At 41.6% G+C, this 25,984-nt stretch overlaps 2 protein-coding genes and 1 long non-coding RNA gene across 3 annotated transcripts; 2 read left to right on the top strand and 1 right to left on the bottom strand.

Moving 5' to 3' along the window:
• Positions 1 to 187: 187 nt before the first annotated feature.
• On the bottom strand, positions 188 to 15,941 carry LOC306826138 (E3 ubiquitin-protein ligase RNF19B). Its single transcript, XM_079347271.1, has 4 exons — positions 15,783 to 15,941; positions 14,548 to 14,648; positions 11,837 to 12,010; positions 188 to 869 (listed from the first exon to the last, which is right to left on the bottom strand). Exons 1-4 carry the CDS (start codon positions 15,871 to 15,873, stop codon positions 414 to 416), a joined length of 822 nt encoding a protein of 273 aa, XP_079203397.1. The 5' UTR covers positions 15,874 to 15,941; the 3' UTR covers positions 188 to 413.
• Positions 15,942 to 15,972: 31 nt separating this feature from the next.
• On the top strand, positions 15,973 to 17,191 carry LOC306826139. Its single transcript, XR_013779371.1, has 2 exons — positions 15,973 to 16,428; positions 16,936 to 17,191. It is a non-coding gene; the product is annotated as an uncharacterized lncRNA (long non-coding RNA).
• A 1,015-nt stretch (positions 17,192 to 18,206) lies between these two features.
• On the top strand, positions 18,207 to 25,735 carry LOC306825770 (ubiquitin carboxyl-terminal hydrolase 12A-like). The gene is made up of 12 exons (XM_079346728.1): positions 18,207 to 18,308; positions 18,775 to 18,874; positions 18,975 to 19,090; positions 19,296 to 19,366; positions 19,451 to 19,573; positions 20,172 to 20,267; positions 21,606 to 21,737; positions 21,835 to 21,969; positions 22,061 to 22,095; positions 22,936 to 22,976; positions 23,063 to 23,169; positions 24,309 to 25,735. Exons 1-12 carry the CDS (start codon positions 18,290 to 18,292, stop codon positions 24,594 to 24,596), a joined length of 1,263 nt encoding a protein of 420 aa, XP_079202854.1. The 5' UTR covers positions 18,207 to 18,289; the 3' UTR covers positions 24,597 to 25,735.
• The last annotated feature ends 249 nt before the right edge of the window (positions 25,736 to 25,984 follow it).

The raw sequence follows: 25,984 nt of genomic DNA, 5'->3' as shown, positions 1-25,984 counted from the left end.
AAAATAATCAATTGTTGGACAATTCAATTGTTAATTGTTGTGTAAAAATGTGTATATTTAAATAAGCTGACTACATGTTTAGTCATAAGAATTGTCACCTGTATTTTCATTAATCATTGATTGTGATTTTGGGATTGACCTCCAGAGAGTGCTCTCACCTCTGGAATGTTGAATACAAATCAAGGGCTTTTTCTGGGCATTAATGATCATTTTTATTAATTCATATAGTTTTAAACAACATTATTTAGCAAAGATCAATTTTAAAATTCAAACATTAATAGCAATATTAAGAACATTATAAGGTAATACAGCAACGGCAGTATCAATAAAAACCAAGAAGAAGAGCACGTTACAGTGACATAGGATGCCTGTAAGCTAAATCAAGAGGAAGAATGCCTGTTCCAATTTCAAGATTAATTTCTATCCCATGTCGGTATGGAGGTCTGTCTAGGAGCCACACCATCGCTGCAAGACACGAAGTGAGTGCTGGTCTTCAGACACTCAGGAGTGAGCTTTAGACACACGAAGCAGAATTCAATGAGGCAGCGAGGACAGATGATGTTCTTACAGCCCGTTTTGTCATGCTCCACCATCATACCACAGGTGGGACAGGCCCGGATGGAGGGACACTCGTCAACCCCCTCCACCTGATCGAGCACTGCGGTCTTGCAATTCTTCAGAAGCTTAAGGTTGAGGTTGACACAGCAGTCGTTGTCACAGCGGTCGGAGCGTGGAGCTGGACCCTTCCACAGCTTCAGACACTGCCAGCAGAACTGATAAACTTCCCTTTTGTCAGCTGTGCAGACTGTGCACTGCACACAGAGGTTATCCATCTCCTCTCTCTCCAAATAGGTCTTACACCCAGGACACTGCAAGAGAGGATGTGACAAACATTAAAACTGACTTGGAGCTAGCCCTGTATTAAATGTTAATCTATTGTGAGGAGGGAAAAACCAAAGCCAAATTTGTTAACACACCTGGCTAATAAAACAGATTATGGTTTCAGAAGGGGAATTTTAATTTAGATTTAGATCAGCTGATTATGAGAAGTGAGGGGTACGAGGGTTTCCAGAAAAACCATTCGCAACCGACTCCACCGCTTATGCTTGAATGCCAGACAATCGTTGACTCCACTGACATCAAGTTGTGACAGTTTGCAGTGGGCACAAAACCATGTGACCTGGACAATGCAGCAGTGGTCTACCGTCCTGTTCACTGATGAGTGTCCGTCCACCTTGCACAGAAGTGATGGTCGTCAGCGTTGCTGGAGAAGGCATGTTGAGCGATACACCGAGGTCAACATGGTCCCCACGGTTCGCTTTGGTGGAGGAGGTGCAACAGTCTGGGCAGGTATCACCAGTCAGATTTAGTGATTGTAGATGGTTCAGTCACTGCACATTATTACCTCAGAGACACCATAGAACCCATCATCATCCGCCAATCTTGCCAACACAGCCCCAACTTTCTGTTCATGGATGATAATGCTCCACCACATCGTGCCAGAACTGTCACAGCTCGACATGTCCCCTGACCTGAAGCCCATAGAGCAGGTCTGGCACCAGCTGAAGCAGCGACTGGATGCTCGTACCCCACCCCCACTTGACCTGGCCAAACTGTGTGTAGCACTTGTGGAGGAGTGGAACACATTGCCTCAGAACAACATCATGAGGCTAGTTAGGAGCATGAGACGTCGCTGTCAAGCTGTCATTGCGGCAAATCTAACACCCGCTACTGACTTTTGGTTATTTGGGGCTATCTTTGTTTTTGTCTGAACTTTGGGGTAATAAATATTGCCCTAATGAAAATGGTGCTTCTTCTCATTGATTAATAGTAATTTCAAAGGGAACTATAACTTATTTCATTAAAAGCACTAATGTAAATAAAAATATCCCTAATTTATTGTAAGTAATTAAGTAAGTGTTTATTTATAAAGCACTTTAAATCTTTAAAAAATTTGTTAAAACGTGCTTTACAAATGCAAAAAGTAAAAACAAGAAAACATACACAAAGTTAAATAATTAAAAAACGTGCAAATAAGAACATATAAGGAGGGGTAATTGATTATATGAAGGCAGGCAGGCATCTGTACAGATGAGTTTTTAGATATTTCTTGAAAATGTCCAGAGATTCAGCTGATCTGAGGGTTTGTGGGAATTTATTCCTGAGAGTAGGGGCTACAACAGCAAAGGCACGATCATCTTTTTGTTTTAAAATTAGAGCGGGTGTGGGAAAGAAGGGCAAGATTAGAAGATCTGTAGACGGGGTGTGGGAAATGGAGCGAGGAGGTCTGAAATGTAGCTGGGGGCGAGGTCATGCAGTGCTTTGTAAAAGGATTTGTAGTGGAATCTAAATTATACTGGAAGCCAATGGAGGGAGGCAAGAACAGGGGAGATGTGAGAACGATAGTTGGTTCGTGTTAATAATCTGGCAGCTGTATTTTAATGTTGATTGACTGAGGCAGGTATAGAGGGAGTTACAATAGTCTAAACGGAAGAAAATGAAAGTGTGAATTAATATTTCAAGATCTGATTGGGAGAGCATTGTACTGATTTTTGAGATATTTCTTAATTGTAGGAAACAGGACTGTACAAGCTTAGTTTCGTTGAAAGTCAGGTGTTGGTCAAAAATGATCCCTGGGTTCTTAGCGGTTGGTTTAATGTTAGGTTTGAGAGGGCCTATTAACTGTTCTACTGTTGTTATGAAATGATCTGGTCCAATTAAAAGTATTTCAGTTTTGAGTGGGTTGAGATGGAGGAAATTCTGATGCATCCATTCAGAGATGGCAGTTAAGCAGTTATAAAGAGATGATCGTTGATTAAGGTTACTAGGTTGAGCAGATCTGCGTGTCATCAGCATAGTAATGGTAGGATTACTCAGACACAGCATATATAGCGAGAATAGGATTGAACCAAGGAACAACCCCTGGGGGACCTGGAGGAGCTGAGGAGAACACCTTGTTATTGGTGCACACTCTAAAGTACCTATTGCTCAGACAAGATCGGAACCAGCTCAGGGCAGTACCAGAAATGCCAACCTTATGCAATCTGTGAGGATGGCATGATCGATGGTATCAAAAGCTGCAGTTAGATCTAGAAGGACCAGGAAGGAGTGTTAACCTTTGTCTGCCTGCATAAGGATGTCATTAGTGAACTTTCAAAGTGTTGTCTCAGTGCTGTTTATTTCGAAAACCGGATTGGAATGGGCTTTAACATAGTGTAGAAGTTGGACAGAATAGTTTTATTTCATTCCAGTGAACCTGTAACACTGTGACTATCTACCTCGGATCAGGAGCATTATACCAAATTAATCACACCTGTGGGTGCGACGTCACCCGCCGGACATTATATGTATGACGCACACCCACACACTCTTCCTCTTTCTATCCTCCTGGTCGGTGAGACTTTATACCGGTGTGTTAAGACTTAACGATCTGCTGATCGTCGGGCTGCCGTGTATTGGCACCCCCTCGTCATTCGTGAGTTTGTCCGGGCTAATTATCAGCGTGTGCCGGTGAGGACGCCAGCGTTGTATCAGAAACGCTCGAGCTTCCGGGTGCGCGTTCAAGCAGCCCCGGAATTCTGTGTATTAAGGAGTTACGTAAGAGTAACCGGAATTGAGGTTTGTACAAGTATAATATTCAGCTGCATGGGCAGCACCAAAAAAAAAACAAACAAAAAAAAACATTTTATTGACAAATGTTTTCATGCTTGGATTATTTTTTATAGAACAAAAAATGTGTGATTGCATGTTGGATGTTCTTTTACATGTTTAATTGCTGCAGATGGGCTTTTCTTCACAGACCCTCCATTCTAAGAAGGAGGGCAGAAGGAAGCGCTGCCATAAGAGGGGTCTCCGGGGAATGGTGAGAGGGACAGCGGCCCAGAGGCCAGTGTGCCCTCTGGCCAGGACCCACCCCCTCCATCTTCACAGGCCTTTGCTGGTGGGAAGCGGGCCAAGAAGCGGAGGTGGACTGAGCGGAGCTCGCTTTGTGACCCACGGGTTGACCTCATGCAGAGGCAATTGGAGGATGTGACCATCGAATGCATGGCTGCAAATCAACAACGCCTTTTTGACCTGCCCCAGCAGATTCCTCCATGTGGGCCTCCTCATCCTGATGCTGTGTCCCTTGCTGCTTCAGACAACCTTGATAGGACCAACAGCTCTGGCTGTGGTTCCTCTGGGCAGGCTGAAGTTTACGCGGAGGACGACGATGTGGGGGCTGACTCCCAGGGGGGCGGGGACTGTCCAAGGTCCTGTGATTTTTCCGTGGAGGCTCTGCTCTCACGGGCTGCTGCTGCAGGGCTTCCTCCTCCATGTTCTCCACCGAGAGCCTCGGCTCTGGACAGGGACCCTAGGAGCCAAAGGCAGGCTCCCCTGCCTGTGTACAAGGATTTTGTGCAGCATCTACAGCGGTCATGGGCTCATCCGAGGGAGGCTACAGCACCCCGCTCAGCCCTTAGCCTCCTGAGCCAGGCTGCAGAGCACGGCCTGGATGGGGTGTCCAAGGTGGGCCCAACTTTTGCACTGTTGGCCGGGGCTCCAACCACAGGTAGCAGGGTGGCCCGTCACCCAAACAGTAAGTGCCGCACAACGGATGGGCTGGTGCTGAAGGCTTTCCAGTCTGTAGCTATGGCATCTAGACTGGCAAACACCAATGCCCTTCTGCTGGTCTATCTGGAGGGCTTGATAAGGGATCTGGAGTCCAAGAGCCCAGATAACCACCTCCCAGAAATGGAAAGGGTGGTGGATACGGTGATCCAGGGTGCTAGTTCGCAGGCCAGGGTGCTTGGTAACTCCTTGGCACAGCTGACCATGGCTCGGCGTCACATCTGGTTGAGCCAATCAGGGTTAGCAGATGCAGACCGGGGTGCTGTATTGGAAGCTGCCATAGCTCCTGGGGAAGTGTTTGGGCCAGCAGCTGAGGCTGCGTTGGATGAAGCACAGAAAATCAGACTCCGCACGCAGTCCATTCAGCGCCCAGGACAGTCGGGGTCTGTGGTGCGCAGAGCCATGGAGAGGCGTGGGAGTTTTTCACAACCTCGTTTTGTAGAACAGAGCTCTTCACGGGGTTCAGGGAGGGAGAGGCAGGGGCCTCCCCCAATGCCGGGGCGGGGCCGCCCACGGTTTCAGCCCCGTTCTCGGGAGCGCTCGGACCGGGGGCCAGCCAAGCCCCGCCAGCGTCCCTGACGGTGTGCCATCACTGACGCCAGGCTTCACCGTTGCCCAACTCCAGGCATGGCGTCAGTGTACCACGTGTCCATGGGTTATCAGGACTCTGCAGTTTGGGTACCGCCTGCAGTTCAGGGTCCACCCACCTCGCTTTCGAGGGGTTTTGGAAACTGTGGTAAAAGACGGGTCTCGTTCCGTCATTCTGGCCAACGAGATTTCCACCTTACTAAAGAAAGGCGCAATCCGACCTCTGTCTACAGAGGAGAAGCTAAGCGGGTTCTATTCAGGCGATTTTCTCGTCCCCAAGAGGACAGGAGGATTCCGCCCCATTTTGGATTGATAAGGGATACAGGGTACATCAAGGTGCTGCCGTTTCGGATGCTGAGGCTGAAGGCTTTGTTTCAAGCCATCAGGGCAGGCAACTGGTTCACAACAGTGGACCTTTGCGACGCCTATTTCCATGTCCCTATCGCTCCAGCCCACAGGCAGTTCCTCAGGTTTGCCTTCAGAGGGACAGCGTACGAGTACAATGTCACGTTCACAAAATGTATAGATGCTGCACTCATTCCTCTGCGAGAGAGGGGCATCCGGGTATTCAACTACCTGGACGACTGGCTGGTGTCCGCCCCATCAGAGGTGCTAGCACAGAGCCACACAACAGAGGTGTTAACTCATATCGAGTATCTAGGTCTTGTCTTGGACTCAGTCGCCATGAGGGCATGCCTGACTACGACAAGAAGGAGAAATATCAGGGAGTGCATCGCGAGCTGCATCTTTCGCAAGTCGGCCTCGGTGAGGCAGTGGCAGAAACTGTTGGGTCTTTTTGCGGCGGCTGCCCAGGTAGTGCCCTTGGGTCTTTTGCACATGCGCCCCCTGCAGCTGTGGTTTGGGCTCCAGAAGGTCTGTCTGCCCAGGGACCGGTCAAAGACACTGGCCCTGACCCGGGGAGGCCTCAAGGTCCTTACATGGTGGAAACACGCTCGAGCTGTCCGCAACGGCGTTCCCCTGGGACAGGAGGGTTGCAGGGTGACCATAACTACCGACGCCTCCCAATCAGGCTGGGGCGCTGTCTGGGAAGGCAGGTCGGTTTGGGGTCAATGGGGCCCTGCGCAACAGGGGTTGCATGTGAACCTCCTCGAGATGGAGGCGGTTTACATGGCTCTGCAACACTTTCTCCCTGTAATACAGGGGAGGCAGGTCATGTTGAGAACAGACAGCATTTCAGTCCCACATATAGTGAACCAGATATGGCTTCGCTTTGGCCAGCTCAGGGTGGACCTCTTTGCCACAGCAGACAACGCTCACTGTCCCCTGTGGTCATCGATGTACGGCCCTCCCGGGCCACTGGGGACGGACGCCCTGAGTGTCTCATGGCCTCGGGTGCGGATGTATGCCTTCCCTCCACTCCCACTTCTGCCAGTTTTCCTCAGGAGAGTGAGGTCGCTGGGTGCTCGGGTGCTGTTAGTGGCACCTCATTGGCCGCAGCGGCCGTGGATGGCCGAGGTCTACGAGATGCTGGAGGGCACCCAGAGCCACAAACACTGAGGCTTCATGTGTGGCCCTTGAACGGCAGCATTTGCTCTCCCTAGGCCTAGAGAGGCAAGTGGTGGGCACATTGCTGGCCTCCAGAGCACCCTCCACTCAGCTTCTGTATAGTGGTAAGTGGAGAGTGTTTCGGGATTGGTGTGGTGTTAAGGGGGCGAATCCTTTGACGTGTGGCATGCCAATCATTTTGTCCTTCCTCCAACACCTCTTGGCCCTGGGCCGAGCAGAATCTACTATCAGGGGCTACCTTGCCGCGATTTCTACAGTCCATGAGAGGTGTGAGGGCTGGTCTCTGGGTTCACACCCCCTAGCTACACAGTTTCCACGAGGGGCAAGGAGGAGTCGCCCACCGAGGAAACTCCTTCTACCCTCTTGGGACCTCCAGGTTGTTCTAAGTGCGCTATGTCAGCCACCCTTTGAACCGCTGTCCAGTCTGGACCTTCGCTATCTTAGTTTGAAGACTGCATTTCTCTTGGCCATTGTTTCAGCCAAGAGAGTGGGTGAGTTGAGTGCTCTATCGGTGGATGGAGCGTGTCTTCAATTTGGAGAGGGGGACAGGTCAGTCCGCCTTCTCCCAAACCCTGCTTTTCAGCCTAAAGTTATGGCTAGGAGCTTTGTTGCCAAGCCCCTAGTCCTGGAGGCTTTCTGTCCTCCTCCACATATCTCTGCAGAGGAGACAAGGCTTTACAACCTGTGCCCGGTGAGGGCCCTCCGATACTACACTCAACAAAAATATAAACGCAACACTTTTGTTTTTGCTCCCATTTGTCATGAGATGGACTCAAAGATCTAAAATTCATTCCAGATACACAATATTACCATTTCTCTCAAACATTGTTCATAAATCTGTCTAAATGTGTGATAGTGAGCACTTTTGCTTTGCTGAGACAATCCATCCCACCTCACAGGTGTGCCACATCAAGATGCTCATCAGACACCATGATTAGTGCATAGGTGTACCTTAGACTGTCCACAATAAAAGGCCACCCTGAAATGTGCAGTTTTTGCTTTATTGAGGGTCTGGGGACTCAGAACCAGTCAGTATCTGGTGTGACCACCATTTGCCTCATGCAGTGCAACACATCTTCTTCGCATAGAGTTTATCAGATTGTCAATTGTGGCCTGTGGAATGTTGGTCCACTCCTCTTCAATGGCTGTGCGAAGTTGCTGGATATTAGTGGGAACTGGTACGCGCTGTCGTATACGCCGGTCAAGCACATCCCAAACATGCTCAATGGGTGACATGTCCGGTGAGTATGCTGGCCATGCAAGAACTGGGACATTTTCAGCTTCCAAGAATTGTGTACAGATCCTTGCAACATGGGGCCGTGCATTATCTTGCTGAAACATGAGGTGATGTTCATGGATGTATGGCACAACAATGGGCCTCAGGATCTCATCACGGTATCTCTGTGCATTCAAAATGCCATCAATAAAATGCACCTGTGTTCTTCGTCCATAACAGATGCCTGCCCATACCATAACCCCACCACCACCATGGGCCACTCGATCCACAACATTGACATCAGCAAAGCGCTCACCCACACGACGCCACACACGCTGTCTGCCATCTGCCCTGAACAATGTAAACCGAGATTCATCCGTGAAGAGAACACCTCTCCAACGTGCCAGACGCCATCGAATGTGAGCATTTGCCCACTCAAGTCTGTTACGGCGACGATCTGGAGTCAGGTTAAGACCCCGATGAGGACGACGAGCATGCAGTTGAGCTTCCCTGAGACGGTTTCTGACAGTTTGTGCAGAAATTCTTTGGTTATGCAAACCAATTGTTTCAGCAGCTGTCTGAGTAGCTGGTCTCAGACGATCTTGGAGGTGAACCTGCTGGATGTGGAGGTCCTGGGCTGGTGTGGTTACACGTGGTCTGCGGTTGTGAGGCCGGTTGGATGTACTGCCATATTCTCTGAAACGCCTTTGGAGACGGCTTATGGTGGAGAAATGAACATTCAATGCCCGAGCAACAGATCTGGTTGACATTCCTGCTGTCAGCATGCCAATTGCACGCTCCCTCAATGCTTGCGCCATCTGTGGCATTTTGCTGTGAGACAAAACTGCACATTTCAGAGTGGCCTTTTATTGTGGGCAGTATAAGGTACACCTGTGCACTAATCATGGTGTCTGATGAGCATCTTGATGTGGCACACCTGTGAGGTGGGATGGATTGTCTCAGCAAAGCAAAAGTGCTCACTATCACACATTTAGACAGATTTATGAACAATGTTTGAGAGAAATGGTAATATTGTGTATCTGGAATGAATTTTAGATCTTTGAGTCCATCTCATGACAAATGGGAGCAAAAACAAAAGTGTTGCGTTTATATTTTTGTTGAGTATATGTTGACCAAACGAGTTCTCTTCGTAAATCTGATTTACTTTTTGTGTCATACGGGGATACTACACTGGGCAGGCCAGTCTCTAGGCAGCGTCTGGCGCATTGGATTGTTGATTTGATCACAATGGCTTATGTGCAGGCTGGAGTGGCCCCTCCCTCTAGGCTCTCAGCACACTCGACAAGGGGGATGGCCACCTCCTGGGCGGTTTTCCGTGGTGCACCTTTGGAGGAGGTGTGCACTGCTGCTGGCTGGGCATCCTCCTCAACCTTTGCCAAGTTCTACAGATTGAACCTGGCTTCGTCCATTGTTCCCTCATCTGTCCTTGGGGTGGCAGCAGAGGGTTGAGTTTCCCTGCCTGGGCAGTATTTTTTGTTAAAAGTCCTGTTTTGCAATGGGCGCAGTAAGGATACATGCCCTGGAGTGGCATTCCTTTCTTTTCTTTTTTCCCCCAGTGGCCCTTGCCCCCAAGGGTATTTGGTGTATGCAATCATTTTCATTTGTTACAATAAAATTGCTTAAATTCAACTACATGAGTGTGTTCTGTTGGTTTCCTACATGTGGTGGACTCCACCTCTGTATGGCCTTAACCAGTGGGTTATGCCTACTATCTACTCTCCTCGTGACTTATTTGGTATTGTGTTGTCACAGTGTTACAGGTTCACTGGAATGAAATAAAACGTATGTTTACGTAGGTAAACACGGTTTTATGAATGGAAGTGAACCTGTAACCATCCCATGTCACTCGATGCGGGCAGTTGGCATTGTCCTTGCTCCTAGTCGAATAGAAAGAGGAAGAGTGTGTGGGTGCGCGTCATACATATAATGTCCGGCGGGTGACGTCGCACCCACAGGTGTGATTAATTTGGTATAATGCTCCTGATCCGAGGTAGATAGTCACAGTGTTACAGGTTCACTTCCATTCATAAAACCGTGTTTACCTACGTAAACATACGTTTTTCAAGGATTTTGGAGAGGAATGGAAGTTTTGATATTGGGTTGTACTTTTCAACAAGAGCAGGGTCGAGAGAAGGTTTCTTAAGAAGTGGGTGAATTTAGGCCATTTTAAAATAATTGGGTACAGAGCCAAAGATAAGTGATTTATGATAGACAACAGAGTGGGGCCTATACCAAGGGAAGGACAGCTTTTAGGAATTTTGTAGGAATTGTGTCACATGGACTGGAGGACGGGCGCATGTGTGCTACTGTGCTGGAGAGGGTCTGGAGAGAAATTGGGTCAAATTCAGACAGTTGAACAGGGCAGCAAAATGGGGAAGGGGGAATGACCGTCAGGGTAAATTTTGACCTCCGACCATCAATCTTGTCTTTAAAGAAAGTAGGAAATTGTTTAGGATCCTGAGAAGATGGACGAAGAGTAACAGAATGCTACTAATCACGTTTGATCATTTTGTTTAAATTTAGTAATAACTGTTTCATGTGGAGGTGGTGTACTTCGAGTTTAGATTTTTTCCATAAGCTTTCAACCTTTCTAAATTTACTTCTGTGTTGTCTGATACACTCAACGATAGAGTAGTGTTTACAGGCAAGACAGTTCTTGAAGTACTTTTTTTACTTTTTTACTCTTTTAAACTCTGTAGCACTTTGAGATTCACAAATGTAAAGCACTCTACAAATAAAATGTATCATCATTATTACTATTATTATTAAGTTAGCAGAGCTGAGCAAGCAAGGGTAGATGTGCACAAAATGTTTAACCGGTTAAGTCATCAATTTTTAGGGGGAAAGGAATGTTAATGGTCATACTGGAGAAATAGATAGAATTTGGGTATAGATTGAAAAGAAAATATGTGGGAGCTAAATGTAAGTTCCTGGGTTTTTGTATGAATGATGGAACATCAAAGAGAATACCTTTGTGGTCATAAACAAAATCAAACTTGTTCAATGAGTTGAGGGTCATACCAAGTGTAAAAACAAGGCCAAGAGTGTGTCCATGATTGTGTGTTGGACCAGAGACAAGCTGCACAAGATTGAAAGAGTTGGAGGGCTTGTCAATAATGTTAAAATCTCCAACAATAGCTCTGTCAAATGTAAGCACAAGGGACGTCATTAGCTCTGCAAATTCACTGATAAAGCCCATATTTGCATTGGGAGATCGATTAATAATAGCACAGCAAATGGGGTTGTCACACACAATTTTAAATAGGAGTAATTCAAAACTCTTTCAGGAGCCAAAACTGAGTGGGGCACAAGAGAAGTTATCCTTAAAAACAGCTGCAATGCCACCACCATGGCCAGTGGATCTCAGCTTGTTAAGATAAGTGAAACCAGGTGGGCAGAGCACAACTAGAGGGCAGCACATCCCTGGTTTAAGTCAAGTCTCACTAAAGAAAAGGAAATCAAGGTTGTGAGTAGTAATCAGGTCATAAAGAATAAAGTATTTGTTAACCACAGACTGTGAGTTTAACAGTGCAAAAATAGAGGGGCTATGGCTCTTAGATACGTTGAAATTTTTAGTGTAATTCTGGCACCACTCCACCACACTTTATCAATCCACAATGTGACGATGCATTCATTGTTAAATAATATATTTATTATCATTTTATTATAATATTAAAAGCCAGCCCTGCTACCTAGCCGCAGGTTTAAAGGGGCCCTTTGGCCCTTTTAAACACAGCCAGGCGAGGTGTTTCCCCTTGTTTCCAGTCATTGGACTAAGCTGGGCAAAAAAATGCCTCACTGCTTGATCTTTGAACAAGCAATTCATTTTGAATTAATTACTTTAATTTACTGTAATTATTGTAAAGGTCCACTCACAGATTTGAAGTCACAGTATTCTGTTGCAGCCATCCTGGCAATGTTCTCTTCAAAGTGCTTCATCTCTTTAGGTGTTAGCACGGCCAGCCGGCGCACCTCTTGATAAGGCCATGGTGCATCACACTTAAAGAGAGTACCATTCTTCAAAGCAGGGCATTTGAATTTGTACTGGCCCTGAAAGCAAAGGACAGATCATATTATGGGGGTTCAAAGACAACTGTCACTTAAGTACACCAAAGGACAACATATCCAAACTAGACAATTCCTGCTGAAATTGTGAGGGTGTGCGTTTGTGTGTTATACTGCAGTAGGAGTGTTTAACTGTAGTCAGCAAACAGCTAAGACAGAACTCTGTCCCACTCAAACAATAATGTCATCACTCTAACTCTGAACACCTGCTGCTCACTGATTGGTTGACGTTCAGCTTTGATCTGCCAGAGCATTTTATCAATGTATTTGAACACACTGCTCGCAAAACCTCAAATATCTTGAAAACTAAAAATGGTATCACTGGTCCGTTTGGACTGTGAGCGACAGCACAAACAGGCGCTCGTTTTGATGTATTTTATACTTATCTAACATTCAGACTTATCAGTAAACTGAAATTCTGGACATGTGTTAGAGTGAGAGGACAATGGGTGTGTATGTGGTGCGTGACAGTCAAACAAATGCCTCGTCTGGGAGACTGAAATATTTTATTTCTTTATTTTTTACTTTATGAGTGAGAGGACACTCAGAGCTTTCTTTTGATGTATTTTGTTTGTATATGCGAGCAAAAATGACTTCAGGATGGCGATTTACAAATATGTTTGCAAAACTGAAGTTTTTGGCAGGATTTCAAATTTTGCCATCTGCTTTGAATGGGTCAAATTTTGGGCAAATTTTTGTCACTTTTGTCGTGGGAGGAGTAGTGTGCCCAAAACAGGATATAATAATGATAAAAATAATATTAACAATAGTAGTAGTGTGGTTTGCCATTTATAATTTTGGCCACTTAGCATCAACCGAAACATGTTTTTCATTGGAGTTATTTTTTAACCACCATGTAGTCCTACAATTAAACATAAACTAAAATTGACAGTGTATTTATGAAGGCAGTGTGCTAAAAATCCCACCAGAATTTCATCTTCAAACAGTGTTAAAGCAATTTTTCCAATTTTTCCTCTGAGGATAGTTTGTCTATAGAGTTAGAAACAAAAACCACAGAATCTGTGCACTTAACAAACTTTCACATTTTTCTACCAAAAGTACAACTTTAAAAAGTGCAACATTAAATGTTTAATTTCTGTTTTAAATTGTAGTTTTTGTTACCAGTGTTTATTCATGTGTCTGTTTCCCTGCAGTTTGATTGCTTTCATTGTCTTCACCTGTGTCGTTTGTCTTACCTGTGTTTGATTGCCCCTTGTATTCAGAGGTGTAAAGTAACAAATTACATTTACTCACGTTACTGTAATTGAGTAGTTTTTTGATGTACTTACTATATTTTAAGTTGTTTTTAAAATATGTACTTTTACTTAGGTATGTTTTCAGTTAAATCTTGTAATTCACTACATTTTAAACTACATCTGTTACTGAGTAAAAAATGTAGGTCTGCTGTGAATGATTTCCCCATACCGGAGTAACATGAGGCAGAGAGGCATTTTTCTTGGCTCGGTGCGACTTCAGGTATAGCACCTCCATCACAGGCTGAAGGTGTGTTCAAACATGTCTCTTGTCATGACTCACTTGCTACGTTTACATGTGCACAATTTCTTCAGTCTGATTGAAAATCATTTAATGTCATACATTGTTTGTGAACAATCATCACAAATGACCAGTAAAAACTTTAAACGACTCAGCTTTGTATATACCCTGAAAATGGGAGGTATATTTTCTCATAGTTTAAAAATAATGTAAACTTTTTAAATAAGTTTATGCAGGTTTCAGACATTTGAACCATTTCTGGCAGCATAGTTTCACCTCTTAACTTGCTATAGTTCATGTTCTTAAGGCTTTGACTAGCTAAACATGATCTTATTGGTTAGATTATCGGATGCGCAAGTCACTTTTAATGTTGCAGCCTCAAGGACTTGTGGGGCAGCAATTTCTCAACTCCTTTCGCAAAAGATGGTCCAGTGTTTTCTATACTAATAAAACAAGTATTGACGCACCTTTCCTTAGCTTTTAGTTTTTCATTTAGGAACCTTCCAAAGCAAAATATGAATACACCCGTTCAGTTCATTGTCCTATGTCAGCCGCTTTGTGCTTCCTTGTGACTGCCATTTTTTTCCCTTTAGCTAAAAAAATAATTTTTTGTTTTGCCTTCAGTGTAGTCCTTTAATAAATATTTTTAGTTTAGTCCTGCACTCTGTCATCCTTTGTTTTTTTCATGAAAGAACCCCTGCTATAGATAATGTTTTACATTTGCATTCAGCCAATTTGATTAAAATAATTGATTGGCTACAACAGGATAAAGATACCTACCTATATGTAAGGAATTAAATAAACTAAAAAAACTTGTGCACAAAAATTATGGCGTAATAGGGAAATTTGGTGTGACATTGCCAAGCATATGCATCAACACATGACACATTTTAGTTAAATAAGTCATCAAAAAGCCTTTTAAACAAGAAGAATAACATTGTTCATCAAAGTTTGTAAACTTATACTGCTAAACTAAGTCTGAAGTGAAATAAACTTAAGCTCAGTGAATAACATGATTAAAAGTATACTTGATCCAGCAGGCTGCGGCACCACCCAGTAAGAGACTCAGGAGTGACAGCGTGACCGCAGGACATCTCCGCCCGGAGACACCGATCTCCCTCCTCTGGGGCTGAAGAGAACAACAACAGCATCAGTTACCAACAAATGATTCACATTCAACAAGTGGGAAAGACTGCCATCCTTATAGAAATCAAAAAGATATCTTGTTAAAAGCATATCAAGAGAATAAAATGGAATGCTTGCAATTCCTGTTAAAAAGAAAATAAGGAAAATAAGTCATATAGCTTCATTCTTTAATTTACTTTTATATAACATAATGAGTTAATGAAAAGTTGTGACAATTATATTAAATTTAATGAGCTATGAGTATGCCTATGATTCAACTCAACAGAGTGATATGAATTATGATATAGAGGTCATGGCCTCTAGTGTCGGATTATATTAATGCACAGTGCAAATAGTTCTGGAAATTTCGTCTTGATTTAATATGGGACTTATAAACTATTAACAAGGATAAAAGAATTTAACACTATACTGTATCTACATGCTCCATATGGTTTTAATTTGCACATTAACAGAAGAAGAGGCTAAAACAACAGTTAAAAGGCAACCCTCAGTCAAAGGTGTGTCAGTTTATTGACTTCAGCTAGACCTGACACTTGGCAAGCTAATGCGCATGCGCATCATGTTCCATCCAGCTGTTAAACAAACAGCACACTCTGTTGGTAAAGAGCAGCACTAGTGCGGCCAGTACAACAGTCTATTAAAATATTTAGAGACTAACTAGCATACCAGACTAATTTATCCCATACTGATAGTTACGTGAAGTGTTCATATCCGACAATTTATCGGTTGACTGATATGTTCGGTCAGGCCCGATTAAAAACGTGAGCAGAACTTAAAAAGGCAATTGGTATGAATAGGCTATAGTTAAGTAACCTTAACCAGGAAATGTGAGTGAAAATAATGTGCAATTGTTGATTTGACATGAGAAAGCAAGTTTTCCTGTACAGATTATATAGTTACTTGTTTTAATTAGTTTAGAAGAAGAATTTATTATAAACTGCTTGCATAACTTACATTAACTTTGTGAGATGTAGCCTAATATTGTTTAATTCTACGTTGCTTTAGCGAGATAAAGAACGTTTTCTTGAATGAACTGTTATGTTAACATACTTTAATTAAGGAAATGGCTAAATCAAATAAATTGATTGAATATCTATTTCTTTGGAAAGCTACTTACGCATTGGGTCCAGATCATCTGGCCTGTTGACAAACTTCAGAGTCGTGTCTCTTGGGTCATATCGTTTCTCCCCCTGACCCTGAGTGCTCATTTTGTTCAATCTCAGTCGATAAACTTCGTCAACGACTGAACTGTGAACATCGCCACCTCCAGCCTTATGTTGTCGTCCGCCCCCCCCCCCCCCCCCCCCCTTTATATGATTGCAGAGCAGCAGACTTTCAAAGAAATCACGTGATAGCAGAGCAACAGGTCGACAGTGAAATTGGTTTGGTTGACTTGTGGCATGAATACATAACTCATGACAAAGATAGCCTACTGGGCGGATACCAATGGTATTTCAGGGTATTTCCAGTTATCATCATAACACAGGCTATATGCCACTTTGTTTGTCTGTATTTTCTTTCTGTATCAACGAAAGTGAAAGAATAATCGTTCGTGCGTCAGATCATTTCTGTCAGCTGCAGAGTCGAGCGCAGAACTGCCAGACAAACACTCTCAAAAATGGGGAAAACCTTTCAGGTCTTGGTGAAAGGTCCGAGGGGGGAGACTGTGACCATAGACCTGTGCAACACGGATGAGCAGATGAAGAGCATCACAGTTCTGCAGCTGAAGGATAAGATAGCAGAGAAGCTTCCAGAGACCGCAGGTACAGTGTATTCTTCTTCTCTGTTGTTTTCTAAAAGAGGACTTCGTGCATTGTTGAATTATAGCCGAGAAATGCAGCCATGAATTGAAAGTCACAAATATAGGCCTCTATTTCAGCTGATCTGCTGTAGAATACAGTAAAGTAAGAAAGCAACTCATTGTGCGGAAGGGTTCCTTGCAGTTTACTTGTTGTGGTTATAATCCTAAATCTTTTCAATTAATGTTGTATTCGAATGAGACAAGTTAGTTTTTGATAGTTGGTTAAAATGAAACCACTTGCTCTCGAGGGCTGTCAGCGTTAACTTAATAACGATTCATCAATATCTGAAATTGAGTCACTTGTTTTTTTAAATCGCAGTTTATCATACGCCATTGTTTGCCTCCACACTTTCTTCTTGTAGTCAGATTGATAAGAACGACACTGCTGCATCTTTGAATGTCTTATTTTACTTTTTTTTTTAAATAGACAGCTCGTTCAGAATTCTGCTTTGTTTATTTTTGAATGTAGGAGAGGATATTAGGCTGATCTTCACAGACAGGCACATGGAGGACGACTCAGAGCTTCTGTCTAAATATGGAGTCCAGCAGAATTCCCTCATCATGATGGTGTTGAGGGTTATGGGAGGATTGTCTACCTGATGGAGTCGTCGTCCTCCTCCTCCTCCTCCTCCCCCTCCTCCTCCTCCAACCACTGCTGTCCCTGCTTGGCCCCCTAATGACACTGTTTTTATTGTTGGAAAAAATGAATAAACTTTCATATAATGCATTGTTGTTGATTTTGTGTGTAGATATAAAAGGAGACTATATCACTAGGGCTGTGGTCAACTGGATTTTCATGTTACAACACATTCTAAACAATTGCTTGAAAATATAGGGTAAATATGAGTAAAGTGACTAAACACTTTTATCTTTACATGGCAATATTTCCATAGGCTAACTGAAAATTAACACATTCATAAGTAAAGTTTCTGTGGGTATGATATCACTTCCTGGAGAAAGCTCAATGATAGCATTCTGAGATACAAAAAGTAATGGATAACTTGTTTAAAAGGTTATAATAGTTATGAACTGAACTGTGAAAAATAGATCGCCACCTCCAGCCTTATGTTGTCGTCCACTCCCTTTACAAGATTGCAGAGCAGCAGACAAATTCAAAGAAATCACGTGATAGCAGAGCAACAGGTCGACAGTGAAATTGGTTTGGTTGACTTGTGGCATGAATACATGACTCATGACAAAAAGTAATGGTAAACTTGTTTAAAAGGTTATAATAGTTATTTATATTATTGTGCTTTTACTTAAAACAACTAAATGCACTTCAAGGTTTCAGTTTACCAATATGTGTCCCACTTTGCCAATAGTCCCAGGACAATACAGATTAACGAATTGGAAAAGTACTGAGAGAGAGAGAGCAGTCTCTTTGCCTTAGTTCCATTATGCTGGTGCGCTGTGAGCCCCTCCACCTCCCCATCATCGCCAGTCTTCGCAGCATTATCAACACTCGTTTGTTCACCCATCTGATCTTATTTAGTCATCAGTTCCCCATTCCCCGGCGGGATTTGTTCTGTCAACGATTAGATTGTCATTCTCCAAACACATCAACCACCCCAGCACTAAGTGTTCTTCTGTCAAGTCACATCTCCATGTTATTCATTGTAATAATTAATATTCGTCATTCACCTGTCTCTCCTGATTGAAATAGCTCATGTCCTTGTTTACTTTTAGAGGCAACCCGGTCACACCCTAAACGCATGCATTCTTGCGCAGCCATAAGTGAAAGAGAAAGTTTGTTTCACAGCAGATAGACGTTGTATAAGAAACAGAGAGAACGGCTTTCTGTCAAACACGTTTATCGCGCAAGTATGTATCCACCAACTGAAGGTAGGCTGCTTTTCTTGAAATGACTTTACTATTATTTTGAGCGCTGAAATGAGATTTGGAAATATTTCAGGACGCGTGCTCCTCACGTTGCAACACATTACTAATACTCTGTTCTAATATATTTTATAAGTTTATGACCGGGATTCAAGAACACAAATGTCTCATTCCTTCCAATATGCCTGCATCATAAAGCATAAGTTGTTATATCAAGTCTTTTCTTTTTGCCTGATGAAGGTCTAATACCGAAACGTTATTTACATGTTTATTTGCGAATTCGAGACAGTGTGTGGGAGTTTAACTTTACGTTTTGATTGAAACATTGCTCTACCTGACCATGACATGTATGTCCAAAGGTTGGTTTTTTTAAATTATTAGGGACCGAAGCACTGACCAGTGCGAAGGACCCTATTGTTTTTCGAAAAATTATTTTTCTTTTTTCATCTTATTTTTTTCCAATCGCTGACAGTTTCATACAACGGCTTGGAAAACCAAGGAGCTACTTGTTACCTGAACAGTGTGCTGCAGGTGCTGTATATGACCAAAGACTTCAGAGAAGCTCTGAAAAGGTTTGTTAAAAAGTTTGAATTTATGCCATATAACATTTTATGTCATGATATAATGCACCTCTCTATCTTTTGATAACCACTATGCTTTGACTTTGTTCAGGTACACCTGTGACAATCCAGAGTGTATTGATAATCAGCTTAAAACCTTGTTTGATAAGTTGAATGAAAGAACAACGACCACCTATGGCATCACCGAAAAGCTCGGCATCACACGAGGTATGTTAGCACACAGAGCAGCAGAGCTTTTGAAGAGGCTCCAAAAACTTTGTTGTTATTGAATTTAGATAATGTTTTACAGAGAAGAATTTTAACTAGATATAGATGTAATTTATTATAACTTCTTTAGTAATGCAGAGTAAGTTGTGTTCTTTGTCACATAAATTCATTGTGAACCACATCCATATCTGCTCTCCCCTCTCAGTGTACGAACAGCAAGATGCAGCAGAGTACTTCGAGAAGATTTTGAATCTAACCAGTGCTGAGGCCTCACAGGTGGAGTAATGAATAAACAATTACATCAAAGGAGACTTTCTGTCACTGATACATTTTGCCTGTCTCTGTGTGTTTTTTGGTCAGGTGTTTCATGGCATGTTGACACAGAGGACAACATGTTCTGCATGTAATCAACGGAGTGAAACAGACGGACCGTTTTGGCATCTTCCTCTTGCACTGGTGGACTCCTGTAGTGAATACTGTGTGGTATGAATTGGAAACCAAGATATTTTGAAGCATTTTTCTGTCGCCACGTTTTGATTAACTAAAAATGCAATTTGCATACTATAGTGCTGGGAGAAAAAAAACTATGATCATTATAATATTGAAATAAATTATCTAAATTCGACTGACAGGACTCAGCAGAGAGGTAAATCAGCCTGCTTTGATTCTCTTCTAAATTTACACAGGTCATGGAAACTACAAAGCCAACCAAAAGACAAAGAAACATTTTTCCAAATAGTTGACAGTGATGAATCAGATTAGAATCCAAAATGGTCATTCCAAACCCCATTCATTAGGAATCAGTATCTGATTATTAATGTGATGAAATAGAAATGATGCCTCAGACAAACTTGTATAAGGTGAAATGTATTATTTGTATTTGTCTGAGCATGGCTGAATATAAACAGTTTTAAATTAGACAATACAATTAAATTATAACTATAGCACTCACATTTTACATGAAAATTAGGAACCAAACTCATCTCTTCTTATTGTATCTTATTAAAAGGCATATCTTTTCTGACGTATTTATTTTCATTGTCTGTATTTACTGTTTGATGGTTAGTTGCCTGTTTTCTAGGTGAAAGGCATTGAGGAGTTTTTCACAGTTTTGACATTAAGTGGAGACAACCAGTTGTACTGTGACCAGTGTGACGACAAACGTGATGCTACAATTGTGAGTCTTGCCAGTTCATCTTTTTTGTGCATTTTTATTTTATTTTATTTGAAAATTGTGCTATTAAATGAAATGTGATATTTAAAAGGCTGGCCAAATGTTAGCATTATGCAGGGGTCTAATTTATAGACAGATATTAAAGGTTTGGTACTTGCTGAAGCAGATTGCCTCTGCTTGATGTTGCAAAGCCACTGCATTATAATTGGGGGAAATTTGCCCAATACAAGTATGATGTCTCTGTGTTTTGCCACTGAAAGTCTCCGATTTTAATTGAAGGTGATTAAAAAAAGAAAAAAGGAAATTATTTCAGAACACATAAAAAATGTAAGGTAAGAACCAGTAGTTGTGTCTCTCTCAGCCATCAAACTCAATTGACAAAAACATAATTTGACCTTGACGAACAGGGGAGATGTTTGTCTACTGATGCCTCAACCTGGAAGTTTGATTGTCATAAGTATTTGAATTTGGTGCGTTTAAATCTGATAACTTTGAACCGAGGGATGGAATGCAGTTAAAACATCTGACCTTAATAAATACTAGACTCTGTTAAAGTTATACAAAGTCTTCCACACTCACCACAGTCTGAACTCATCAGTGGCTAATTCACTTTTAGTGATGGCACTGTCATCAACTCAGTCGGCCCCCCTTAAAAACAATGTAGTTATTAATGCCTGTGTCTACCTGCCAGCCAAAGCAATTTACTATAGACGTTTCAAAATGTATCGCAGAATAACTTTGAGTCATTTAGATGTTAGTAGTAATAAGGACCAAGTTAAGACCCCATACTTTTTAACCATAAAGGCTTGGGAACAAAACCCTAATTACATGTTTACGGTTCTTACAATTAGTTGCACATATTCAAAGTCGGAAAGTTAGTTAAGTGTAAGTCCTCCAAGTTTTTATCGGGTGTAACTTTTCTTGATGTTTATTAAAAAATTCTGTTTTTTACTTTGTTTTTTGTAAAACTGCAACAAAACACAGACTGCATTGTGCATTAGAAATAAATAGGCAGAAAATAAGACCCAAGCGACAATTTGTGCTAGCTTACAGCTCTGGTTGCTGTGAATTTATTAATCAAATCATCTTGAGCAATAACTTAACATACATTCTGCCTCTGTACACTAAATAATTCAAAATAATGAAGACAACAATTTGGTAGAAATTGTTGCATGAGGTGAAGCACCCTTTTGTTTGAAAGTCACAGCAGTGAAAGGCTCTATATTGAACACCTCACACTGCTCAGTACAAACAGTAGGGGGCAGTGAAAAAAACAATATAAAATGTTATTCACAAAAGACAGAACAAAATGGTAACATGTTTTTTTTTTTTCTATTTCAGCAAAGTGTTATGAAGAAACATCCAGAGGTTCTGATGCTGCTCCTGAAGAAATTTGAGTTTAACTACTATACCATGACTTACATTAAAATGAACCACACCGTCCGTGTTCCCTGCATGCTACAAATACCGGAGGTGTGCATCTACAAACGATTATAGAAGGATTTTTTAAAATACAACAAATATTGCTGTAATTCCTTCATCACATGTCATTGTTTCTGTTGGTTATCAGAATCAGACATATGAACTGTATGCGTATGTGGAGCATTTTGGAGATCTTGGAAGTGGGCATTACACTGCAACAATCAAGACGGATGAGACGCAGAAGGATACATGGTATAAATTCAATGACACCGAGGTCACATTGGTGAGTCAGAACACTTGAATTCTGTTGTTGCAGATAATCCTCATGAAATGAGATTCATCTCTCAATGTTTGATGAACCTTTTGTCCGACAGGCTCCTTCCCCATTCCAGTTAGAGGACATCCAAAGGTTAGTTTTAGTTGCTGATGATTTCTTTAACCATTCTCCAGTGAAATCTCCTCTCCCCAACCAGATCATTGTTTTTGATTATAATTAAGCAGAGACCGAGAAAAACTAGTAAGCTGTCACCCCTGTTATGGTGACCACACCTGTCATTATCTATAACTTTTAGCCCTAATATAATTTTACAGTATAGAGTTATAAACCCCAGCCTTGCACAGTTCTCATGATTGGAATTGGAGCTCAACACCTTTGTGTCCCAAGTTGTAAACATGCCTTATACTACTTTAAAGTGAGGAAATTCAATATGGAACCTAAAGGGGTTGTTCTTCATTTCAGTTCTCCACCACAGAACATTTAGCTGTTAAAACATGATTCATTGGACTCCTTGACACAGGCAGAACCCCAAGAAAGTACTGGAGCACATCAATTACAAAAATAAATGTATGAAGGTACAAATATTTTCAAGACGCACTGTATCTTCCTCAGAGTCAAACAGTAATTTGGCATCAATGGTAATGGTAATTTTTAAAACCCTCCTACTCACAGAGCTGTTTCTCATTGGATGATAGAAGTAATTGGTTAACCAAAACTGTGACAGCAGTCAGGGGTAGTCCTCTAATACAACCATCCATCCATGTTGTGAAACTATTATATTTAAAAGAATATTAATATTAGTTGCCCTTATAGCAAAATATATGACAAAAAACAAGAGATACTTAACTCTTCATTCAATCCTTACACACACACACACACACACACACACACACACACACACACACACAGGCCCAATCTTTTTCAATGTGATCATTTGAATTGATCAACTTTCTTTCTCTTTTGTCTCACTAGTTCCAAAAGTGCTTATCTTCTCTTTTACAAGAGAAAGAATGGTAAGTTGCCACACATTTGAATTATGCTGACTTATCTATAGTATAAATGAATATTGCCTTAATTTGCTGTACCACCTTCTTTCCAGAACAAGCTGTAGATACTTCCACTACAGCAATCTCTGAAGAGGAGTTTTCTCCTGGGCTGGACCAGTGTAAAGCAGCTTTTATGGTAGGCAAGGAAAAGAAGGTGGAGGTAATTATTAAAGACAGAGTCTTTGATCACCCGGGGGTCGAGGTGCCATCGCCTGAGCCTTGCTATAAAGAAGTGAAAAATGAACAAATAGTTAATGCCATACAGAGATTAAGCATATCAACACAGCAAAACAGAACCAAAAGAGTGAAAAATGTACAAGTTGAAAATGAGATAAAGGCCAAAAAGGTAAAAGTACCATCTAAAAGACAGGCAGCTAGAAAAAGACATGCAGCTAGAACAAGACTGGCAGGTAGAAAAATACGCAAGAGTTGTTGGTACCTTTTCCACAGCAAAGAAACAGCCAGGATAAAAAAGAAACAGGGTAAAATATTGTGTTTTAATTGTCCGATGCAAGATCCGGCTTCAGAGTCAGAAAAATAATGTTCTTTAATCATGATGATGTCAGTTGTAATTTTCAGTTCTGCGTGTAATAGTGCAGACCCACAAGGTGTTTTTATGTATGTATGTATGTATGTATATGCTTATTAAAGAAAGACACAAGTGGCATCCAAAAAATCTTCCTTTTTAAATCCTTAAAGATTAAGGAAAATACTTTTCCAGAAATTACATTAGAAGTACTAACAAGAGAATGTGTGCTACTTTGATATGCTACACAAGCTGCTAGCTGCAGATGCTGCACAGCCTAAGAAGTCAGTTCGAACCCAGACCCCGACTCTGACTGGGCAGAAAACCAGTCATAGATGGGCATGGCACCTTGGAAAGGATGTTATTATATTTTAGATTTCAGAGGTAGTGCCACTAACGGGCCATCTAGCAGACATACCCATGGCAATCAGCCAAATTGGACAGGAATTGAGCATTGGATATTTTGTACTTGCAGTTTTAGTTCAACTGTACTGGGTTTGGGAAATGTAGTGTGTCATGTAATGAGCAGTGAATGTAAAAGTTTATGTAACGTGTTGCTGTTGAAGAGTTAAAAGGGTATTTGTAATTATAAGCTCATTTCAAGTCACATTCTCAGACTTACTGATTAAAACATTTAATGCCATCTGTTGCTTACTTGAAAATAAATTGTATCTCAGGTAAATTGTATTATCAGGTATTGTTATTTTTTTCTGAATAATCCTTTAAGACTTCAGGTTTTGTCTTACAAGCCGTCTTTAATCTTTCAATTATAGTCAAACAAGATGGGACCTAAGAAGATACACTCAATCACAGAGGAAGAAGTGGATGAGACAAACGCTATGTCAGAACGGATGTCCAACATATCGGGAGATCAAAAGGTCATCAAGGACTCATTGAGAGAAATAAGGAAAAAAATAAAAATGTTGAATGTCCGTGTGTCAGACCTGGAGGCAAATTCAAGGATGAATGGAGTTGTTGGCGGCTTGGATATCAAGCCCACTCCATACACCAGTGTAGTCCCAGCTGATGAAGAGCCCACAGATCTTGATTTCCCCGAATAGAAGGTGATCAACTCCCTTGACATCAAGAGGATAAATGTAGACACAGTAGATATTGAGGTGTGTCATCCTCTGCCCCAAAGAAATAAAAAACAGGAAACAGAAGAAAGCAATGCTTAAAAGAGGTACTGATTTGACAAACTTTTAAGAAAATTCATAGAATCAAGACATTTTCTAAGAATTTCTCCTCAAAGTTCAGACTAGATCCTCGTAAAGATGAAAGTTATTCGGAGAGTGTCTTTGCCCTCGAGCTCCTAAGGTGTCAAACTGTTAGGAGTAGTAAGGAGAACTTCTAACTTCTGAGGCTTAAAAAGTTTCTTAAACTGAAGACAAAATAGAGAAATGTCCTTTTAACATTGGGCAGACCAGACACAAATTATTTCTGTAGACTTTTTAATCCATCACTGACTTTTTCAGTGCAAAATGAGACATGCAAGTCTGTTTCTCTACATGTACTCAGCTCCACAGGTGCATCAACTAATTAAGGCTAATTACCTGCTGATGTATTGATCAGCAGGCGAGGAAGCTGCTGCACAAGTGGGTATGTGATTTAAACATCTTGTAGGTGATATACTTTTAAAATATGGCATACAAATGATCACACAGATGCTCTTTTCAAAGGGTTTATAATTACACAATGCCTGACTAGATTCTGTTTTACTTTTTTTCTTAATTTTTTTAGATTAACCAATCACAGCTTCTGAAAAAATGTGTCATGCCTTGAAACAGTGTCAACCACACCTCCTCACTAAGATAAAAGTTTGTGTCCATTTCTTGCTCAGAGTTGCTCTAAAAATGTCTAATAAATCACTTTTAATATAAGATGTCTTGCTAGGATTTTTTTTGCAATCCTCAGAATGTTTGTAAAAATGGGCCCAGGTAATTAACCCAGTTTCTCCAACTACAGACCGGCCTCTTTACTGCAACAATTCTCTAAAATACTGGAAAAAATATATTGCGCAAGACTAAATGATTTTATTACAAAGCACAATATACTGTATGACCAACAATATGGATTACTCATCGATGTATAATGTATAAGAGATTACAACAGCTGTCGACAAAAGATATGTGGATTATGCTGCAGGAGTTTTCCTGGATCTTCAAAGAGTTTTTGACACAGTTCACAACAACTAATAAAAATAAAACTCGAGAAATACAGAATAAGATCAGTAGCATTCACTTGGCTCATCAGTTACTTGGACAGTAGACATCAGTATTTCAACATGAACTCATTTTGATTACTTTTGAAATGTATAATACTGAATACATAATACATGTTCATCATTGTGTCCCACAATTCAGCAGAAAATATATCTGGTATTTCTGAAAATTTTATTTTCACAAAATTGAAACCAATTTACAGCTGTGTTGAAAGGTACATTTAAAAC

The sequence above is a fragment of the Symphodus melops genome, assembly GCF_947650265.1.
Source record: "Symphodus melops genome assembly, chromosome: 6".
Taxonomy (NCBI): Eukaryota; Metazoa; Chordata; class Actinopteri; order Labriformes; family Labridae; genus Symphodus; species Symphodus melops.
The sequence above is the reverse complement of the archived record's forward strand: the minus strand, read 5'-3'. Positions and strand labels throughout refer to the sequence as shown.

What these genes read in the sequence shown, in the direction of transcription:
- LOC306826138 (XM_079347271.1), bottom strand. Translation starts at nt 15,873, where the DNA reads ATGAGCACTCAGGGTCAGGGGGAGAAACGATATGACCCAAGAGACACG. An exon ending in GCCGCAGCCTGCTGGATCAA is followed by an intron (nt 12,011 to 14,547) that starts GTATACTTTTAA and finishes CTTTGCTTTCAG; the next exon opens with GGCCAGTACAAATTCAAATG. An exon ending in AATACTGTGACTTCAAATCT is followed by an intron (nt 870 to 11,836) that starts GTGAGTGGACCT and finishes CCTCTCTTGCAG; the next exon opens with TGTCCTGGGTGTAAGACCTA.
- LOC306825770 (XM_079346728.1), top strand. An exon ending in TTCAGAGAAGCTCTGAAAAG is followed by an intron (nt 18,875 to 18,974) that starts GTTTGTTAAAAA and finishes GACTTTGTTCAG; the next exon opens with GTACACCTGTGACAATCCAG. An exon ending in GCATGCTACAAATACCGGAG is followed by an intron (nt 21,738 to 21,834) that starts GTGTGCATCTAC and finishes GTTGGTTATCAG; the next exon opens with AATCAGACATATGAACTGTA.